The following is an 18,618-nucleotide window of genomic DNA, read 5'->3' as shown; positions in this document are numbered from 1 at the left end:
ACCACTCTGCTAGGGAGTCATGTTCTCATTTGTTCAGTCTCTGATGAAGTTTTCACAGTTTCACTGGGCTGCTCGCCTAGCATCCCTGCTCATCCTTGTTCCTGAACAAGGATCTTTTCCTTAGGACTAAAGGTCTCACCTTCAAAAGTGTAAAATTTCTATTTCACCTCATTCGAAATGGATGTCAGTCTGCTCTTTTTTTGAGACCGAAACTGGAAGTAAGGATAATGAAGAATTTTCACAAACTGATAGGTACCTGAACAGAAGCTTTCATTGTACTGATAGATAACACAGAAAAAAAGGTAAAACTATTTCATTTGCTAAGTAAAAGTTCCACTTGGTCTTAAGCCTTCTCCTGTACACAGTCAAAATGCTCTTTTTAATAATTCTGAGCTCCCACTGCTATTCAAATGTAAGCACAATCGTTGGCTTAATAGGCCCATTTCAAAATAAACCATCTACAAACATTAAATAAGCATTTATAATTATAGGATCCTTTTTCAGTTCAAAGGTGCCACATGCTAATGGTATAGGATGTGCTTCAGGCATAGCGCTGAGGTCCTAGAGCGCGCCAGCTGGATCTTGCTTCGCATAAATGTAGCTAAGAGAAATGCAGGCTGTGATCTCTTCCATTTAGCCCAAGACAAAAAAAAAATGCAAGTTCACTGTTGGTGTCTGCTATGTGGGATGTCAGTTCTCATTCTCACCTATTCTGCACCTTCTGTTCCCAATAACTGCACTCCAATCATATGTTTGGGGACCATTGCAAGGTCCAGGGGCTGAAACAACAACCTGTTTCTAGAAGTGATATAGGCAGCCACCAAAGGCAATAGAGAGAAGCACATCTACTCATGAAGGCTGGACATTAATAAATACCTTGAAACAATACTGCCTTGAGCAGTTAGGTAACTTTCCTCATCACAGGAAAGTGCCTGCAAACTTCTGAACATTGCCCATATGTAACAACATAATGCTAACTGTACGGAAAGGTTCATCAGACAAGTCTGAATCCTTGTGGCTAATTCTTAAATGGGAAAGAAAGTGCTTGCCTATTTATAATGCTGAGGCTGCTGGGCAAGGCACAGTGGAAGACCTAAATTAAATGTCAAATTATGAGGTACTAACAATAAATAATGGAGCAGTGGCTGCAGATAAGCCACTGGACAAGCTATTTACTACAGGTAGGTTGTACAGTCCAGATGGATCATTCCGACCACATCTGTGTGTTTCATTACTCCGATGAGAGAGCAAATTGGTAGGAGTCTGTGCTGCCCACATATCAGGGCCCTCATGCTTCTGGATTTTATCTTCATGCTTCTGGATTTTATCTGAACTGTAAAGTGGCTACTTGCCTGCACTGTGTGCAGCTGCTCTGCAGGCGGCTGTGCTCACTGTAAAATGTCTATAACTGTAGGAAGTTGCGCCGATGTGATGGATATGCTCCTTCCCCAGCTCATCCTGACTTCTCACAGGTAGCCCTGTTCAGGTGTTAACTACCACATTGTCAGGATCCTGATTTCTTCCCCCACTCAGACATTAATCATCAATAACAGTCCTGATGGCCCTATCCTGATAGGGAGGCAAGGCTAACTGTGGGCTCACCAGCCAACAGTCATTTCTGAATTGAAGGAATGACTATCAGCCAATCATCTTATCCCATAAATATGGGGACAGCCCAAGAGCTCTTTGAGCTCTCCTTGCATGGCAGCGGGCTGCACGCTGGGATCTCCCCTTGAGCAGGGACACCTCTCAAGGATACTCCTTGAGGTTAAGAGATCCTTCCCACTACAGATTCGTGTTAAGTGACTATAGCGTGCCTTTCTCTTTTTTGAATTTGTAAACTTTACTTTGTAACTGTGCACAAATCCCTTAGCCGTAAACCGTTGACCAGGTCTGGGACTAGGACTGGATCCAGCCGCCTCTAGATTCCTCTCAGAAGGAGTCTGGAAAGCAAGAGGGTCCAATCTGAACCTCGTGACCCAACGGGAGGGTGTCCTTGGTAATTGTGTGTGTATCTTGAACCTCCATGCAGTAAAGAATAAGTGACCTTGCCATAGAATTTCGTGAAGCCTTTGTCATTACCAATAAAACCTATTCCTATTTCTTTCCCACGAATGAAGTGCATTGTGTCACTCACCCCCACCACCACTCGTTCCGTGACAGCTGATCCCTGATCCAGAAAGGCAGTATTTTGCAGACTGTATCTCAGGACATCTTGAGGAAATACAAATGATACTTGTTCATCCCACTTGCCAACTTACCTGGAAGAGCTGACGGAGTTACAGGGTGCCTATTATGCAGTAGACAGTTCTACAGCAGCCATATATAAGCCTGCAGACAAAGGGACTCTGGCACAAACATCTTATTTTTGCTGTGTAAGGGACGTAGTGCTAGTGACTCTTCCTTGCTCTTCTTTTACAGCCTGCTTTGAGTGAATAAAGAAACTTGAGATGCGTTGGCATTCCTTCTAAAGTTGTGTATGGATTTTGAGACCAGAGAGTAGTGTCCACCTACACTCAGTTGGGCAGATGATGTAAGATCCAACAGAGGAAAAGCATGGGATTCTACCATGGTCAGTGTGGGTTATCCCCCGAAGCAAGACTCTGCAGCTGCTGGGGCTGCTGTGCGTGTGGCTTGCCTGTATGTTCAATCCAATTTGGTCATACATCTGGAAGGAAGTAAGTGAGAGAGTTGCTGGATAAAATCTTGGAAGGAAATGGAGGCTTATTGGCAGAAGAGTCCCCAAAATTCCCGTCTACCTCCATGTCACATTTTCATGCCTGTTTCCTGAATCTGCTCCAGCAAAGCAAATGGACAGGCTCACTCCATCTCATGCTACTGCCTGAGACTCCCTCTCCTGAGCGCTTGGTAAGCCTGACTGCTGGAGGGAAACCCCCCAGGTCTAGGTGAAGACTGTGCCTGGTCACATGGACATGCAGAGAAACAACACAGAGCAGTCTACTCTGTGGTGTGGTTCATTGCTATGCAGGAGCATCAGGTAGACATGGTTCTGAAAACAAGCAGCCTGTGGGACCCTATCAGTCAAAAACGCCTCAGTTCCCCCTATGTGTGTGTATTCTGTGACTGCTAAGGGGAATAATTTGCTGGAAATTTCTCCCTGTTTGCATCTGGGCACCATGTGAATCTATCAGTTTCTCACCACCATCTGTTCTTTGTGCCCAGGTTCACTCTCTTTGGTCTATTGACTACGAGACTCCTTGCATGGTGTGTGATGAGGTCTTGTGAAAAAAAAGGAAACAGAGATATTCCAGCCTATGAAGAAAACCATTCCTTGGATCCCTGGTCAACACAGAAGGTTGTTTCTTGGACTCAAGCATTTGCACAGAATTCCCCAGTTGTGATGGAAGAGCATCTAGTAACTCTTTCTCCCTGACTATAAGTGATAATTAGAAAAATACTGCACCCCTACTGAGAAACCATGAAGAACTTGTTTAAATATCAGTGTTGATAACTGCAACTAAGCATAAATTGGACATGCTTTTAGAGTGCCGATGTAGCTACTGAGAGAAGAAAATTCCACAGGAAAGAGCAGAACAGATGTGTAATATTTGCTGGCTCTTCTTGGGCACAGAGAAATAGGACTTGAAATCTTATTTGTTCAGCAAGATTTTGACACTTGACAGCTCCTGTCATGATTATGTCATAACTCATGTGAAAGTGAGTTTCATCAGCTTAATTGAGATATCCTCTGAAAGTTTATGGATAACTTCCTGGCTGCAGGCCCAGCTCAATCCATTTCTCCCCTTCTTTTCCTTTGCATGGTTTGGAATCCCCTTTGCTAATAGCATCTGGTACCAGAATCTGGTACTCAGAGGAGGCAGATAGATAACATTGCAAAAGGGGAAAAAAAAAAAAAAACTTATTTTTCCTGTCCTGTCTGCCAAGATTAGCACCAAGCACTGTCTGATGGGTAATTTGAATTTTGGGGTGAGGGGAGAGCACCAGAAGTTTCAGATCTGGCTCTATTTACTTGGCTCAGCTTGTAAAGGTCTGTGAAGAACGAGGCACAGCCTTTTTGTGGATTAATAATTAACAGTACCGTTCTGTGCTGAACTCTGAGCCTGGAGTCACCATGGTGGAGAAAACATGTAGAGTCACTTACGCAAAGAAAACACCTGTTTTGAAATCCACTGTGGGAGTCTATTGACATATAAGCAGATCCTGCCTGAGTTTCAATCGTCTGCTTAATGCTTTTAAAGTTTTTTAACTCCCTGAAACTGCGGCTTTTGTTACTTGTTCTAATTAACGTTCTAATACTGTTGTAAATGACCTCGCTCTTTGGCCATGTGAGAGAATCTGATATAGAAGGAGTCTAAAGAAGGAGGGTGAAAGCTAGAAGGAATGCTAGAGGCAAGTATGAGAAATGAGACTTGAATTAAGTTGGAGAAGGAGCTGATCTTCCTGCCTGCTCATTATCTATCTAGAGGGGTTTCCATCCAAGCAGCTGCAATACTGCAGTGACCGTGTACTGATCTGAGCACCAGAATTCTTTTCTTTCCCCACATTCTAACCACAGTTACTGGAGGATGTGTCAGAGATCCCAATATGTGGGATATTTTTTTTAACTCTTCTGCATGCCTTTCACATGCTCCTAAGGGACTAACAGCTCGATGCCATGTACAATTGCATGAAGCATTAATCATAAGAGACAGCAACTTCCTGCCCCTTTCTTCCTGTGTGTCGTGGTCATGCAGACCATTCGAGGATGAAATTCTCTGAGATGAAGAGAACAGCTTTCTGAATATTTTATAATAATAAAGTGCATCTTGCACAGGGATAATAAAGAGAGGAGATAGGATGTGAAACCTTGTAAAAACAAAGAGTAAGTATATTAGGGGTGAGGGAGAGAGAGAGGACATGTGCATGCACAAACACAGGGCATCAATGCAAATATAATCACTGATTAGCACAGCGTGAGTTTGGACTTAAGGTTTTGCAACTTGCAGCACAATACACTTTTTATTTAATCTGTTTAATCCATTTTTTTCTCTCTTCTGGACCATCAGGCAGAAAACACTTTGTACAATGTTGTTTGCACGTAAATAACACTTCCCATTTTGCAGCCCAAAGTGATGTTATATCACATTCTAGAATAAGACATGAAGAATATTACTGTTGCCAGCTGAGCTCATAAGAGGATCTTACATCAATTAATTTCCTAAACAAGAAGATATTTTATACACTTGGAAATTATGTGAAGAGGCTATGCCTCCCTCCAGTTCGTTAAAATAAGTTAAATGTATATATGAACATGTATGCAGATTCTGATCCTTATTAGTGAGAAACAAATTGTATATTGATCATCCATTCATTGTTGTTACTACAAGTTTATTCTTTGAGAAATGAATGTAGGTAGGAAGTATTTTATATGTGATTGAGAAAAAATGATGTTTAGGAGACTGGCTCAAGGAAGAAGCTACCTACTTTGGACATAATCCTTGCTGAAAATAGTGTTTCCTTCTAATCCACTGTGGAAATCCTGGTCCCTCCTGAATCACAGTTTGAAGAAGATCCCAGCATTGATGTTTTATTTCAGGATATTTCATATCTTTTCAATACTAGCCAATTGTTTTAATACTTTTTATGTCTGCTCTTCATTCAGTAGATTGGAATTTATATATACATACACATATATATGTATTTAGATGAGCACAGCTGATAATTTTCAATGTATATTTTATGAGGCTTATTCACCTGCATGAGTCAGAATTGGTTTTGCCTAATTTTGGTTAAAATGGTTCATAATCAAGATCTGTTTCCCCTGTTAAATATGAAAATTTGTTTGAACTGCCAGGTTAGATTACCATGTTAGATTAGCGGCAGGTGCTCTTGTTCATTGCAGAGAGCATTTTAAATTTAATTCTATTTCATTATGATTTCAGTCTCTGGAAGTGTCAGTCTTATTAACAACCCCATAGCCTCCAAGTTTGTGACACAGAAGTATATTCCCTGGGCTTGGAATACCTAAAGCCAAGGAATAGACTCCAGCCTCAGAAGCAATAGCAAATATCATGCAATGACATCCAGTGGGTTTCTCCAGCGACTTTCTTTGCGTTTTGTTCCTCTCTTTTAAGTGGCAATAAATAGACCTGTCAGACCACAATTTCAGCGTGGAGAGAATCATAAAATCACAGAAAAATATTAGTTGAAAGTGACCTTTGAAAATGATCCTGTCCAACCTTCTCTTGAAATCAGGACTTCAGATCTGGTTAAACTGAGCCCCGTCAAGCAAAGTGTTGAATAATTTTCTAGCAAGGAGGTTCCACCATTTCCCTCATGAACCCATTCCAGTATTTATGTGTTCTGAGAGTGAGGATTTTTTTCCTTTGTTGAGATGGAAGTTTGTTCCCATTGCCTCTTGTCTTGTCACTGGGAAGAGATTGTCTTCTCTACACCAACCTTTTAGGATTTCTGGATTCTCCTCTGCTTTTCTTCTCAAGGATGAACAAATCCAGAGGACTCTCAACCTTGCAAGGAGTTACCTTAGCTCAGTGACCCAGCTTAAGTGGAGTGCAGGGATACTCACTGTCCAGACAGAGGAGTTGATCAGGTGTCGTTCTTGAACCCTGCTCAACTCATCAGTGCTAGACTCTGTCCTTAGGGTAGACATATGTGGCTGCACTATGGTCGTTCTCATGAGTGATCTTTCTGGAAATTTCAGGTGAGATTGATAATAGTTTCTGCTCTTTGAACTGTCAAGGCAATTTTTGCAAGGGTATCAGATTTTTTTTAGTGATTTTGGCGCTGTTGCAATTTATAGCAAAGCCTGCCTCCACAAGAAGTCCCACTTCCCTATCTTGGTGCTGGTGACAGTACCCATCATTTTCCCATCGTGTTTCTGCTCCATGCGCAGAGTTTGTGCCATTGAGCAGTTTCATTGTTAACTCTTTAGCTGTCCATCACACAGCCTCTAATCATACTGGTGGAGCTTTGCCAGACCCCTGCTAAATTTGTAATATTCCTCTTGAACTGGGGGGACCAAACCTGGATGCAGTATTCCAGATGTGGCCTAACAAGTAGCACTGTTTACAGTGTCATAATCACACCCCTTGATCTGCTGTCTATAAGCTTTCTGGTGCATCCCAGGACATGGTATGTCTTCATTGCTGCCTTCTGTTCAGCTTGCTGTCCAGCAGAGCCCCCAGGCCCTTTTCAGCAGCGCTACACTACACCCCAGCCTATCTGCTGTTATGGCCTGCCTTGCTAACGTGGGGTTCCCTCAGGCAGCAGCCCAGGGAAGGCTTGTTAGAGCAGCTGTGGAGGCTGTGGCATGGTGGAGCAGAGGCAGCAGGATGGGGGCTATGCCCCAGGACCCCAGGCTGCACAGCATCCTCCACACAGTATAGTACTGCTCTTTGCCCATGAGCAAGATGTTGAGCCTCTCAATGACAAATATACTTATTTGAAATTATTTGACATTGCATTGGATTTTGATCTAGCAGAATGATGTAACTGTGTTTAAATCAATATATCCTGGCTGTCGCAGGTTGCTGGGAAGGGACATGTGGGTTGAAACCAGATCAAGCCCCTTGATATCTTTGAAGTGCTTTCTGTTCTGTTATTCTTTGTACTGTAAGTTGGATTTGGTTGGGTCATGAACACACTCCCCAGACTGTTCTGGCTAACTTAGGAAGATATATATTTGCATTCTTTTCTTACTTACACAACCAGTTGATTCTTTCAACTGCCATTACTGGTTGATCTGCTCAACTGATGTCTGTGCCACCCTCCAGTTCCCTTTGTGTTAAGTTCAGAAACAACTGGGATGTATTCGTATTATAGGCTATCTGAAAGCTCGTTACCCAGCGATTTATTATCTCATGCAAGGCTTTTAAAACTTAGCAAATTGTATTCCCTTCCTCAACATGAAACAGCTCCAGATGATTTCTATTTTCATTTTCTCAACTTATATTTTTCTTTCCGTTTACAGGAATTGGAGTGATAAGAATATCACAATATTAACTGTTTTGTTTGTTCATATGTTAAAACTTGTTGGTCCTGCAATATGACTAACTGCAAAAATGTAGAATCAACTCAATCTCTTGCATAAAATAGCTGGCACTGAAGAATTGCACTTCCATAAATCAAGAGACACTAATCTCAGATTTATTTCTTTTTGGGTCAAATGTTCTGCTTTAACCAAAAAAAAAAAAAAAGCAGATAAAGGTAACTGTAAATTAAAATGTATATTCATTCTTCCATTCTCTGTGTTAATATTCATGCTATTGGATGTACTTCTTTCATAATACTATATTTCGTCAGTATTCTATAGTCATTGTTTCATTAAAAATACCCCTGTGATAATAACTGTATAATAAATTATGATTCAAAATAAAATATCAGACATTTCATTCCTGAGAGAGAATAATAAAGCCATAATAAAAAGGAATAAAGTTTAGCAATATGATAATGTAGCATGAGGTTTTTATAGACTTCATGTAAATGTTAAAATCTATAAATTTTTTATATTGTGTAAAATTGTATAAAATAGCGATGAGGGGGGTGGGAAGAGGAAAGAAAGCAATGCTAGGCCACTGGTGAAATCCTGAAATTGCTTTTTTTTTTTGGTAATCTGACAGTACATAAATTGTTTTTAGCTTATCTAAATTAAGTTAATAATAAACAGTAAATATTATTTTCTATAGACAGTAAAGGTAAATTGAACATGGAACTCTGAAGGTTTCCACTTTCCAGCCCACAATATTAGGTGAAGATATGTGAAGCTTAATCACCTTTCTTCATGCCTTTCTTTGTCACACCAGTTATTTCTATTTCTGTATTCTTCTTTCCTTATTTGGTCCTTTTTTTAATGAATTTGAGTTCTAACTGAAGATGGAAATGTGTGCAAGAAGAAAAGGAGAGGTTGATGTGAATTCTGCCTTGCCATCGCTTTCTTCATATTACATCTTCCCTTACACCAATCTGCTGTGGTGTGAATTTAAATCCATCATTTTCTTCTAGTCTAATTATTATTTATTTAATGATGTTAATGCTGTAGTTAGTACTTCTTCTGACTGCAGAGTGCATTAGGCATTTGCAATATAATTTAAATAAAACTATTTAAAACTTATTTAAGTAAAGGAGAAAGGGGGCAATATAAACAAATTTAAGAGAATGCATTTCTAAAACATGTTCCATACAGCCACAAGCAATTATTAGCTTGAAAAAAACTGTCATCTTGGAAACACCCCTAATCACCTCTGCTTTCCCATGTTTTATCAACCAAGGGATATTAAAATAAAATGTATTTAATATCCCCTTCAGTATGGGGGCACTTAATGTCAGCTCGTGATGAAGCTGTTTCTCAGCAGGTGGTTTATCACTGACAGAAAGTATCACCCAGTCTACTTGCATGATCAAGGTTCTGGTAGGATACCCAGAAGGGAGGAGAGGGGAAAAAAAAAAACTATATATAACTTACTGAGTGCTTGCACCTCTTAAAACAATGTGAATTTCTTTCTTCTGTAAACCTAAAACATTGTCTTCCATGTGGGTTTTTAAAATTCTCTGTAGTGAAAGGAAAATAAGGGACTGGATGAAGAACTTGTCTATATGAGACACTGCTTAATCTGAAAATATTTAAAGAAGACAACTGCAGCTTTAATCACAAACATTGCAGCTCAGTTGCTAAGCAGTGTCAGAACATAGTTCATTCTTCTCTTGCACAGCAGTTGTACTCAGTGGCTTAAGACAGAAAATGAAGATAAATATTGGAAGTAGCAAAAACTCCCAAGGCAGTTTATACAGCTGTATGTTATTCTTCATGCTGCAATCCATGGAGATTACTCGATGTAAACCATGAACAGTTGAAGAGGATCTGACTTGCACCTCCCTTGTCCCAGAGGCAACCTAGGACAGATTAATTAAAAGAAAACAATAATAATAAAAAGAGTCCTCTTCATATTTCCTGCCCTTAACAAGTATGTGGCTCTGGGGGATGCAGCACAGAGCTTCTGTAGCAGGAGAAAAATGAGATGGGAGAGCAGTGTGGGAGACGATCACGACTATATTGCAATTACAAGCGAGGTCATTCACTTTCTCTTCTACTGTAAGAATTAAGAGGCCTGAAATGAATCAAGTAGGCACTATGTCCAAAACAATCTGAAAAGAGGATTTCTTCATGCAGTGGGGCATTAAACTGTGGAACTCCTTGCAAATAGAAGTTGCGTAGGGAATAGTTCATAGAGAAAATGGAAAAATTCACAGAAGAATGAATCTATTTGAATGACACAAAGAAACCACGTCAGGCTGGAGAAGTCCCTGAGGTAACTTCAGGGAAGGCAACACTGAGGTTCCTCCTCAAGGGCAGCAAAGCCAGGAGCTAAGAGCTACCTCGGCATGGCAAGGCCGTGACTCCGTGAACCGGGCCACATCTCCACAGCACCCAAGCTGGGCAGCTTGGTAACAGCAACAGCGTCTGTCAGCAATTCAGCAGCCATTAAGCAAGCGTGGTGTGGCAAGAAGGTCTGAAGTTAGTCAAGCCAGTGAGCTGAGAGCAGCAGAGCACAGCGTAAGTACAGCTACGCAGGCCATATAGTTCAAAAAGAGAAATAAGAGCCTGAGTTTAAATGGAGCTCCTGGGCCAGTGGGCAGAGGGTGATCGGGCAGAGGGTGCACATGAGGCTCATGAGGGCTATTAAGGCCTATTGGTACACCCAGGCCATGGCAGCAACCTCCCCTCCCATGAAAGGGTGTCCCTACCCTTCGTAAAGGTCTGGGTTTGAAGGCTACTTATTGTGAAAAAGTCTAGTTTATTTAGCGCACATGCTTGGCTTCCCAGGAGTGTCCTGCAGATCCTTACCTCCAGCAGTCGATAGGGTAGTGAAGCTTTCCCTCAAATTAGTTTAAATCCCAAATTTTGCTGTGTTTGCTACTGCATCTTGATAGCAGAAGGAACAGGGGTTGGCAGTGGCCTGGGTAACAGGTCTTCCAGAGGGAAACATGAAAAATGAGGTGGATCCAGTAAGTAACTGCATTGACTTGACCAAAAATCATAGAATGCTTAAGGTTGGAAGGGACCTTTAGGGATCATCTAGTCCAACCCCCCTGCACATCCAGGGTCACCTAGAGCACGTGGCACCGGACTGCGTCCGAGCGGGCCTTGGAGATCTCCAGAGACTCTGGACTCCAGCATGGTGAAAGGCTCCAGGTAACAGTGGACCAGTGATGGTTGGGCTGTCTGGATATGCTCCCTGGAAGCCATTATTCAAGCCATTATTTAAGAAGAAATGGTTTTGGCCTTCTCCAACTGGATGATGCACACAGAACTTGCACAGGCACTGTACACAGAACTTGTACAATGGCAAATCAGCCTACCGCATGAACCTTCTAACAACAGCATCATGAACAAGCAAATAACAGCAAAATAAACAGCAGAAGCTTTTCTGCTTGTTGCTTTTTGTATCGAGCAGTATAACAAAGGAACTCACACGCTCCAAGTTCTTCATCAGGTTCTCACATTGAATACTGGTCCCCTATAAAGATCAAACATACAAAGCTAAAATTTAATACAGGAATGTAATTTTATTGTGTTAATCTGCATATGTATTGGTACAGCTGTTCTGTGAATGCTTCTGATGAAAATTTTTCCATAACTCTGTCTCTCCCAGCTGCTCCCATTGTGTCTTTTAAGAGAGGATCTCTCACAAATTTTTCCATGGCCTCAGAGAATTGTGTTGGCAAAGGATCACACAAAAATCCTGTAACATTATTCAAGATTGATTCTAAAGGACCCCCTGAATTAACTGCTATAACTGGACATCTCATATACATTGCCTCCACAGGAACAATGCCAAAGTGTTCATTACTTGGAGTGTAAAGGACACACAAAGCATTACTAAGAAGAGAGATTTTCTGCTCATCTGAGAACGATCTCAGGAAGGTCACCTGGTCGATAATATTAAGCTTGGTCGCAATACTCCTCAGCTCTTCATAGTGCTCCACGTTTTCCAGAACTCTTTTGTCATAGCCACCTGCCATAACCAGGTGAACTTCATCCCACTCATGAGAATCCAGTCTCCCGCGAAGCACATGCAAAGCTTCTAGAGCCAATGCTAGATTCTTTTTTCTCTCATACCTATTAATGGAAAGGAACAGGAACTTTTTCTTTTTGGGTATCAGTTCGGCTATGTCTGCAGGAACTATTGTTTCAAAGCTTTTGGTGTTGAGCGATGGGTAGAGGACCTCTGGGTTTATTTGGGATAAGGACTTAAACGTCTCCTTGAACACGCTGGCAGTGAATTTGCTGTTGACCACGATGCAGTCGGCCATGCCGGTCGTGTACTCCTCCAGCCAGTCGAGGGGAATTCGGTAGAGGCGTTTTAGAAACGACTCCCTCTTCGTCAGAAGCTGATCAGGGAAGTGACAGTAGAACAGAACCTTCTTACGGCTTCTGGCCAGGCGAAGGATGGGAATGCAGGCGGACACCTAGTGCGAACAGGAGAGACAGGGCAAGAGGAGCCCTCAGCGGTGCCAGGGTGCACATGCCACCTCAGGGGCGCGGGCTGAGGGCCAGCCCTGCTCGAGCAGACGTGGAAACGCGGCCATCTGCTCTCCCCGCCGCTCTTCCTTCCTCCTTCTCCCTCCCTCAAGTTGAAGCTCCCCCGCTGCTTTCTCCAGGGCCTCGCGTGGAGGCTCCTCCATCCCTCCCTCCCTCGCCCCCTCAGCCCCCTCCCGCGCCGCGCGCAGGCCCCGCGCGCACCTGGTCGCACACGAAGGCGTCCACGGGGCCGCCGCGCAGCAGCGCGCAGAGCGCGGCGCACGCCATGCGCAGCGCGGCGCACAGCGCGTGCCCGCGGCCCCACACGCTGCGCGGCAGCCAGCCGCCCGCGCGCCGCACGCGCAGCGCGCGCGCCTCCGCGAAGCAGCGCGACGCGTCGAAGTGCGGCGTCCAGATCTGCACGCGGCAGCCGCGCGCCTGCAGCGCCAGCGCCGCGTCCAGCACGAGCCGCTCCGCGCCGCCCAGGCCCAGGTCCGGGTGCAGGAACAGCACGGACGGGCCCGCGTCCGTCGCCGCCATGGCCGCCGCCCCGCGGCGCGTGCGCAGGCGGCTGCGGCAGCTCCGCGGGACACGTCAGCCCTTCGGCCCCGGCCGCGCCTCTGCCCGCCCGCGGGCTGGCCGCGGCGCTGCCTGACGGCGCGCGCCCCTCGGCCGCCCCGGCGCCGCCGCGCGTGGCGGGCGGGACGCGGCGCGGGGGTCACGCGCGCACGGCTCGCGCGGGGAGCGGCCTCGGCGGGCGCGGCAGGAGGGGAAGGCGGCGGGGTGGCGGCAGGCAGCGCGGCGGGCAGCTGCGGGGCCCTCGGCGGGGCGGGGCCCTGCGGGACGCGGACGTGGCTGCAGCGGCTGCGAGCGAGGCCTCGACGCGAGAGGAGCCGCCGCCGCCACCAGCGCCATGGTGCGTCCTGCCCCGGCCCGGCCCGGTCCGCGCCGCCCGGGGCCGCCTCTGACCCGTCTCCGTGCCCTTGTCCTCCCCTCTCCTTTTCTCCCTCCTCTCTCCGCAGCCCGGGCCCAACCCCAGCGCCACGAACGTCGGCGCCTCCGGCCGCTCCCCCAGCAAAGCCGTGGCTCCGCGCGCCGCCGGCTCCACCGTCCGTCAGAGGTAGGAGCGAGGGCGCCGCGGCCGCCCGTGCGCGGGCCGGGGTGGCGGGAGAGGCCGCGGCGGGTGGGGACGGGGGCGGCGGGGCGGGCGCGGGGCTCCTCGGGCCCCGCCGGCGTTGGGCGCCCCGGGAGCTCCTCGGGGCGGCGGCGCGGGCCGCTCGCGGTTTCCTAACGCCTTCGGGCCTCTGGCTCGCCGTTGCGGCCCGCAGGAAGAATGCCAGCTGCGGGGCGAGGAGCGCCGGCCGCGCCACGTCCACGGGCACGGGCGGCATGTGGCGCTTCTACACTGAGGACTCGCCGGGGCTCAAAGTGTAAGTTGGGGGTGCGTGGGCAGCGTGCGTGTGTGTCTGTTGTTTATTCGGTTTTTAATCTTTAGAGGTTAACGCCTTGCTCTGGATGGGTGATATATGTTGAGCTGGTGGCTGCTTAGCTTTGGGAGGAACTTGATATTTAATATGGTATTAATATACCTAGAGGGGTTGGCTTTAAGCCTAAGGCTGTGGTTATTTAAAAGAGAAAGGGTTTTGTTTTGTGAGTTACCTACGTGCACCTTCAGTGGTCTCTGAAGACCGTGAGCAGCCTCTTTGAAGTTGGAACAGATTGTCACAGTGAATTTAGCCTGATGCTTGTAATCATGATAAGAGTCCTTAATTGGCTTTCTATTTTTAATATGGCACATGTATTCTAACCATTAATTTTTCATTTTGAAAACCTAATGCGATTGATGTGCTGTACGCTTGTAGAATTTAAGGGCTTGTTTGTTTGTTTTAAACTTTAGGTGAAGATAAGCAGGGTATTGCAATGTTGTTCATTTTGCAACTCTTAATGTAAGAATTAAACAGGCTTATCTCTACTGTTATAGGATTATAAATAGAGCCTGAGCTTTTATTTCTTAATGACATTTAGTCATTTAGTTTGTTGCCCAAACTAGCCTAACAAGCCTAGCACTTGAGTAGAGGGACAGGGACCATTTCAGTTGACAGGACTGTGTGCCAAGTCACAGTGTTCACTTGTGTTTTGTGTAGAGTGAAGTTGTATACTTCACAGCTTCTTAATTTTTGTTACTGGGCTGAACAGACTCAGAAGACCCAGATAATTCCCCAGTTTCTTCTCTTCTCGTAGAATCTATTAGTGTTTTATTTTGGGTTCTTAAAGAGCAGAAATACATCAGTAAAAAAAAAAATGCAGCTTGAGAGGGTTTTTATGATAGTGAAGGTAGTGACTGTATCACAAACTGTACCTTCTCTGATATGTTCAGTGTTTTCATGTGCACTTGACTTAAAAATTCAAAACAACACAAAAGTAACCCAGAAAACAAAACGAACAAACACAAGGAAGGCAAAACACCAAAACAAAAACCAAAAAAACTCAATTCCGCCCCCCCAATAAAATACCCACAAATAAAGCCCCCTCCCAACAAAAACAAACAAAATCTTACTGTAACCCTTCAAAATAATTACTTTTTTTTTTATTGCTGATCTTGTTTTCCCCGTTCTGAATCCAAGGAGCATGCAAGGCAAAGACTAAAAATATGAGCACCACTAATGCTTTAGAGCAGTATGTCTGTGCAGATATTTTGTGTACCATGTAGTCTACTAAAGCTTAGCTGAAAAAGGAATAAAAGCAAACTGATAGAAGCCTACTACCCTTAGGGTAGCTTCAATTGAGCTGTGCTTAAAAGCAGTAAAAATGCCTTCATCAGCTGCTTTAGTAAGTCTCCTGAATGGATCTCCGTTTTACTGCTTTATACTCATAGGTTGCTCTAAACTTCAATACCAGCAGGTTGGGAGACTTTTTCCTCCCCTAACTGTGCTGCAGCCCAGGCGCTCTCGCAGTCTGCCCTGAGGGGGCTTTTGCAAACCACCACGGGTACCTTTTTGGTCAGGCTGTTAGCAGAAGAAGCAAATTTGTAGAAGTGAGTTGGTTTTACAGCCCAGCTGCAGACAAATTACAGTGTTTTGTAAACCATGGCTTTGACCTAACTTCCTTCCTTAGAGCTTTATACTTTCTGTATCATATCTATCCAGTAAGTTTTAAAATGAAAATGGGTTATAGACAGATTGTCATTGCCTCAGATATTTCAGCAGAAGCTGCTTTTAAAAATGGTTGTGACCTACATCAGCGTGATTATTTTTAAAATTCAGTTTCTTGTGCTGTTTAGAATATGTACTCTTAGAATTCTTAGAAATTTGAAAAAATCATAAAAGCACCTAAGAAAGGGTTGTCTTGTGCTAGTTGTGATTGGGACGATTCTGATGGAGATTAAAAGTTTTGTATTTTTATTGTGCGTAACTGTGCTTCTGATGCCTCAAGCTTTTTTTACAGTTTATCCCTAATCAGAAATAATAAGAATTACATTGAATAGACAACTTTGTTTTGCCTCAGGTAGATGCCTTTGTAATCATACTGCAAAATATAAAAAGGAAATGTGTGGGACGTGATTGAAAGTGGGATGTGATATTTTTCTTTTTAAACTTAATATTTTGTCCTTTAACAGGGCTAATACCAAGATAGTGTACTTAAACTTGCTACTCTTTCTGTGTCATTTAGTATCTTTGGTTTCTCTGTCTTGAGCTTTCCCGCTTAAAGAGCGATAGGTGGTGTTTCTCATGGGATCGTGATAGAGGATCAAATTGGACTTGTGGTGCTGGTATGCAGCCTTCTGCAGAAACTTCTGAGAATGCACAACATGAAGTTTTTAACATTTATTGAATTTTACATACGCATACATATCTTTAAGTGAGCATTTAAGGCTGAGAAGATTGAAGTATATGAGGAGAATTCCAGTGTTATAACTGGTTTTCTTTGGAACTGAAATAGACATGATACCTGAACTGAAAACTTCTGTACTTCTGTCATGGGACCAATGTAATCTGTGGGGACCAATGTAATCTGTGATCCTGTTTATTTTCATTTACATTGTTCCAATTCGTAGTACTCCTCTTTAGCAAATAGATGTCTATTGCTATGTAGTAACACAAAAGCCATTGGCAACAAATGGTTTATGTGTTGCTACCATTAAAGGCACAAATGAATTAGGTAGTAATTTAGATAAAAACTTTTAAGGGTGTCATGCATTGCTTATTGCTTATGATTTTAAGCAATACTATAAGCTTATTGCTTATGGTATTGCTTATGATTTATATTTCTCATAGAACATAATCTTCAACAGTTGAAACACTTGCTATTGAAGAGCAGGTTCTGTTTCTTAGTGAAAGCTTTCTCTCCTATAGGTAGAATCCAACTGCAAAAGTGTGATTCCTGTGTAGTCATGCTTGTGTAAACACTGCATGGTGTCAGCTTGTATTTTGTCATTAATTTGCTTGTTCGATGCTTTACATCTATTCAGGATTCTTTGTACCCAGTTCAGCCTAAGCAGGGTATATAATGACTGAGTTTTAGACCTGCTTGTGGAAAATGGTAATTATGAACGTTTGAAATGTGTGGATCAGGATCTCATAAAGAAAGTAAATTATTTCAGTCATATTTATTTTTTATTTTTATTTTGTATTCAAGTAACATCTTTCTGCTTATAAACTGAGACTTGGAGTAGTCCGCAAAGGCTGTAAGTGCTTGAAGGCTAGATAACTACTCTTACAGTGTTTCTCCCAATACCATGCTGAAAATCAGATACTAGGTGGTATGAAGCAATTTTGAATAGTGTGATTAAGTCATTCGTAGTGTCAGGATGGCATGGAACAGCTGGCTTGGTCTGTCAACATGAACCTTGCAATTAAGCTGCCATTTTTTTTTCAAAAATATGCATAAGGGTGGGAAGTGGGAAGAAAGACATTAAGAAATACATTGGAATTGTACATCTTAATGATTTTATAACAGACTTGACTTTGATATTCTGCCCATCTTTTCCAAAAAAAAAAAAAAAAAAAAAACTTCCCCTCCCCCCTCCACCTGCCTTGACTCCACTGCCACAGTCTGAGGAGAGAGACAGCTACTAGAATATGAACTTCATGCCAAAATTTGACTAGCCGCTAGAGGACTCTGTTGTCTCTCATATCTGACTATGTGTCTGTTCGGGGGGGATATCTGATTGGTAAAAGGAGATTATAACGTTCTAAAAGTCTGGAGATTCATTTCATGACAATAAGCAGGAGCGAACCGTTAATTACTTTTAAATAGAAGTGGTGCTTTGTTGTGCTTACAGTCATGTAGCATTTAGGGTATTTAACCTGCTCTTACAAATGCAGTGCCAGCAGCAGGTTTTGATAAGGATGGCTCTCTCATACCTGTATGTTCCTATGGGAATGGAATAAGAGCTTTTTCGTACAATAGCATATGAACTGATGAGCTCATTTGGCTGATATTGCCCTTTGGGCAAAGCAGATGTTGTTGTTGCTTTTTATGTTAATACATTTTCTTTCTTTATTTTTAGTGGTCCTGTTCCAGTTTTGGTCATGAGTCTTCTTTTTATTGCTTCTGTGTTTATGCTGCACATCTGGGGTAAATACACCCGTTCGTAAACTCAGTTGCGAACTTAAATCATGCATCTTGGACCAAAAATATTATGGATCCTGGTTGTTCTTGGAAAAAGATTGGGAGAGCTTCCTATCAGCTATTGAAGCCCTATCAACTTTGGCTCAAATATTAAATGAACTTTTCAGTTCTTTGGGCAGGTTTGAAGTCTGTTATGAGTCATTGTGTATTTGTATCTGTACTTAGAATACAGGTAATGCAATAAAATTTGTATATGGAAATGGAAAAAGTCTCAACTTTATTCTTGCAGCAACTAAAGCATTATAATTATGGTTTTCACATGTAGCCATATTTTTGATGAAATACAACTTGAAATTTAAACCAGATTCTTCTCTACTGAACATCAATGTACAGTTTTATACCAGAAGATATTTTGCTCTGAATGGGAGATGACAATTGTTGTGCATAAGCATGTGAAAGTGAAAACATAGTTAATAAAACTCAGATAGATGGTTGAGTTGCTCATGTTCTACTCTGTTTCCAGAATGGATAGCTTATTTATTTTCCAA

General features: G+C 43.3%; 2 protein-coding genes across 2 annotated transcripts; one reads left to right on the top strand and one right to left on the bottom strand.

Annotated features, from left to right (window-relative positions):
• Positions 1-11,519: 11,519 nt before the first annotated feature.
• On the bottom strand, positions 11,520-13,039 carry ALG2 (ALG2 alpha-1,3/1,6-mannosyltransferase). The gene is made up of 2 exons (XM_010220141.2): positions 12,722-13,039; positions 11,520-12,447 (listed from the first exon to the last, which is right to left on the bottom strand). Exons 1-2 carry the CDS (start codon positions 13,037-13,039, stop codon positions 11,545-11,547), a joined length of 1,221 nt encoding a protein of 406 aa, XP_010218443.2. The 3' UTR covers positions 11,520-11,544.
• On the top strand, positions 13,038-18,338 carry SEC61B (SEC61 translocon subunit beta). The gene is made up of 4 exons (XM_088526287.1): positions 13,038-13,133; positions 13,522-13,619; positions 13,828-13,929; positions 18,009-18,338. Exons 1-4 carry the CDS (start codon positions 13,038-13,040, stop codon positions 18,094-18,096), a joined length of 384 nt encoding a protein of 127 aa, XP_088382413.1. The 3' UTR covers positions 18,097-18,338.
• The last annotated feature ends 280 nt before the right edge of the window (positions 18,339-18,618 follow it).

This window comes from Tinamus guttatus, unplaced genomic scaffold (assembly GCF_059628265.1).
Source record: "Tinamus guttatus ecotype Peru unplaced genomic scaffold, ASM5962826v1 Tinamus_guttatus_pri_ptg000025l, whole genome shotgun sequence".
Lineage (NCBI taxonomy): Eukaryota > Metazoa > Chordata > Aves > Tinamiformes > Tinamidae > Tinamus > Tinamus guttatus.
Note: the sequence above shows the minus strand (reverse complement) of the source record. Positions and strands in the feature narration are given on the sequence as shown.

Excerpts from the sequence above, each read along its gene's own strand:
- ALG2 (XM_010220141.2), bottom strand. The coding sequence starts at position 13,039 with ATGGCGGCGACGGACGCGGGCCCGTCCGTGCTGTTCCTGCACCCGGAC. Across the intron at positions 12,448-12,721 it reads ACGCCTTCGTGTGCGACCAG|GTGTCCGCCTGCATTCCCAT; the intron begins GTGCGCGCGGGG and ends TGTTCGCACTAG.
- SEC61B (XM_088526287.1), top strand. The coding sequence starts at position 13,038 with ATGGCCGCCGCCCCGCGGCGCGTGCGCAGGCGGCTGCGGCAGCTCCGC. Across the intron at positions 13,134-13,521 it reads GCGCCTCTGCCCGCCCGCGG|CCCGGGCCCAACCCCAGCGC; the intron begins GCTGGCCGCGGC and ends CTCTCTCCGCAG. Across the intron at positions 13,620-13,827 it reads GGCTCCACCGTCCGTCAGAG|GAAGAATGCCAGCTGCGGGG; the intron begins GTAGGAGCGAGG and ends TGCGGCCCGCAG.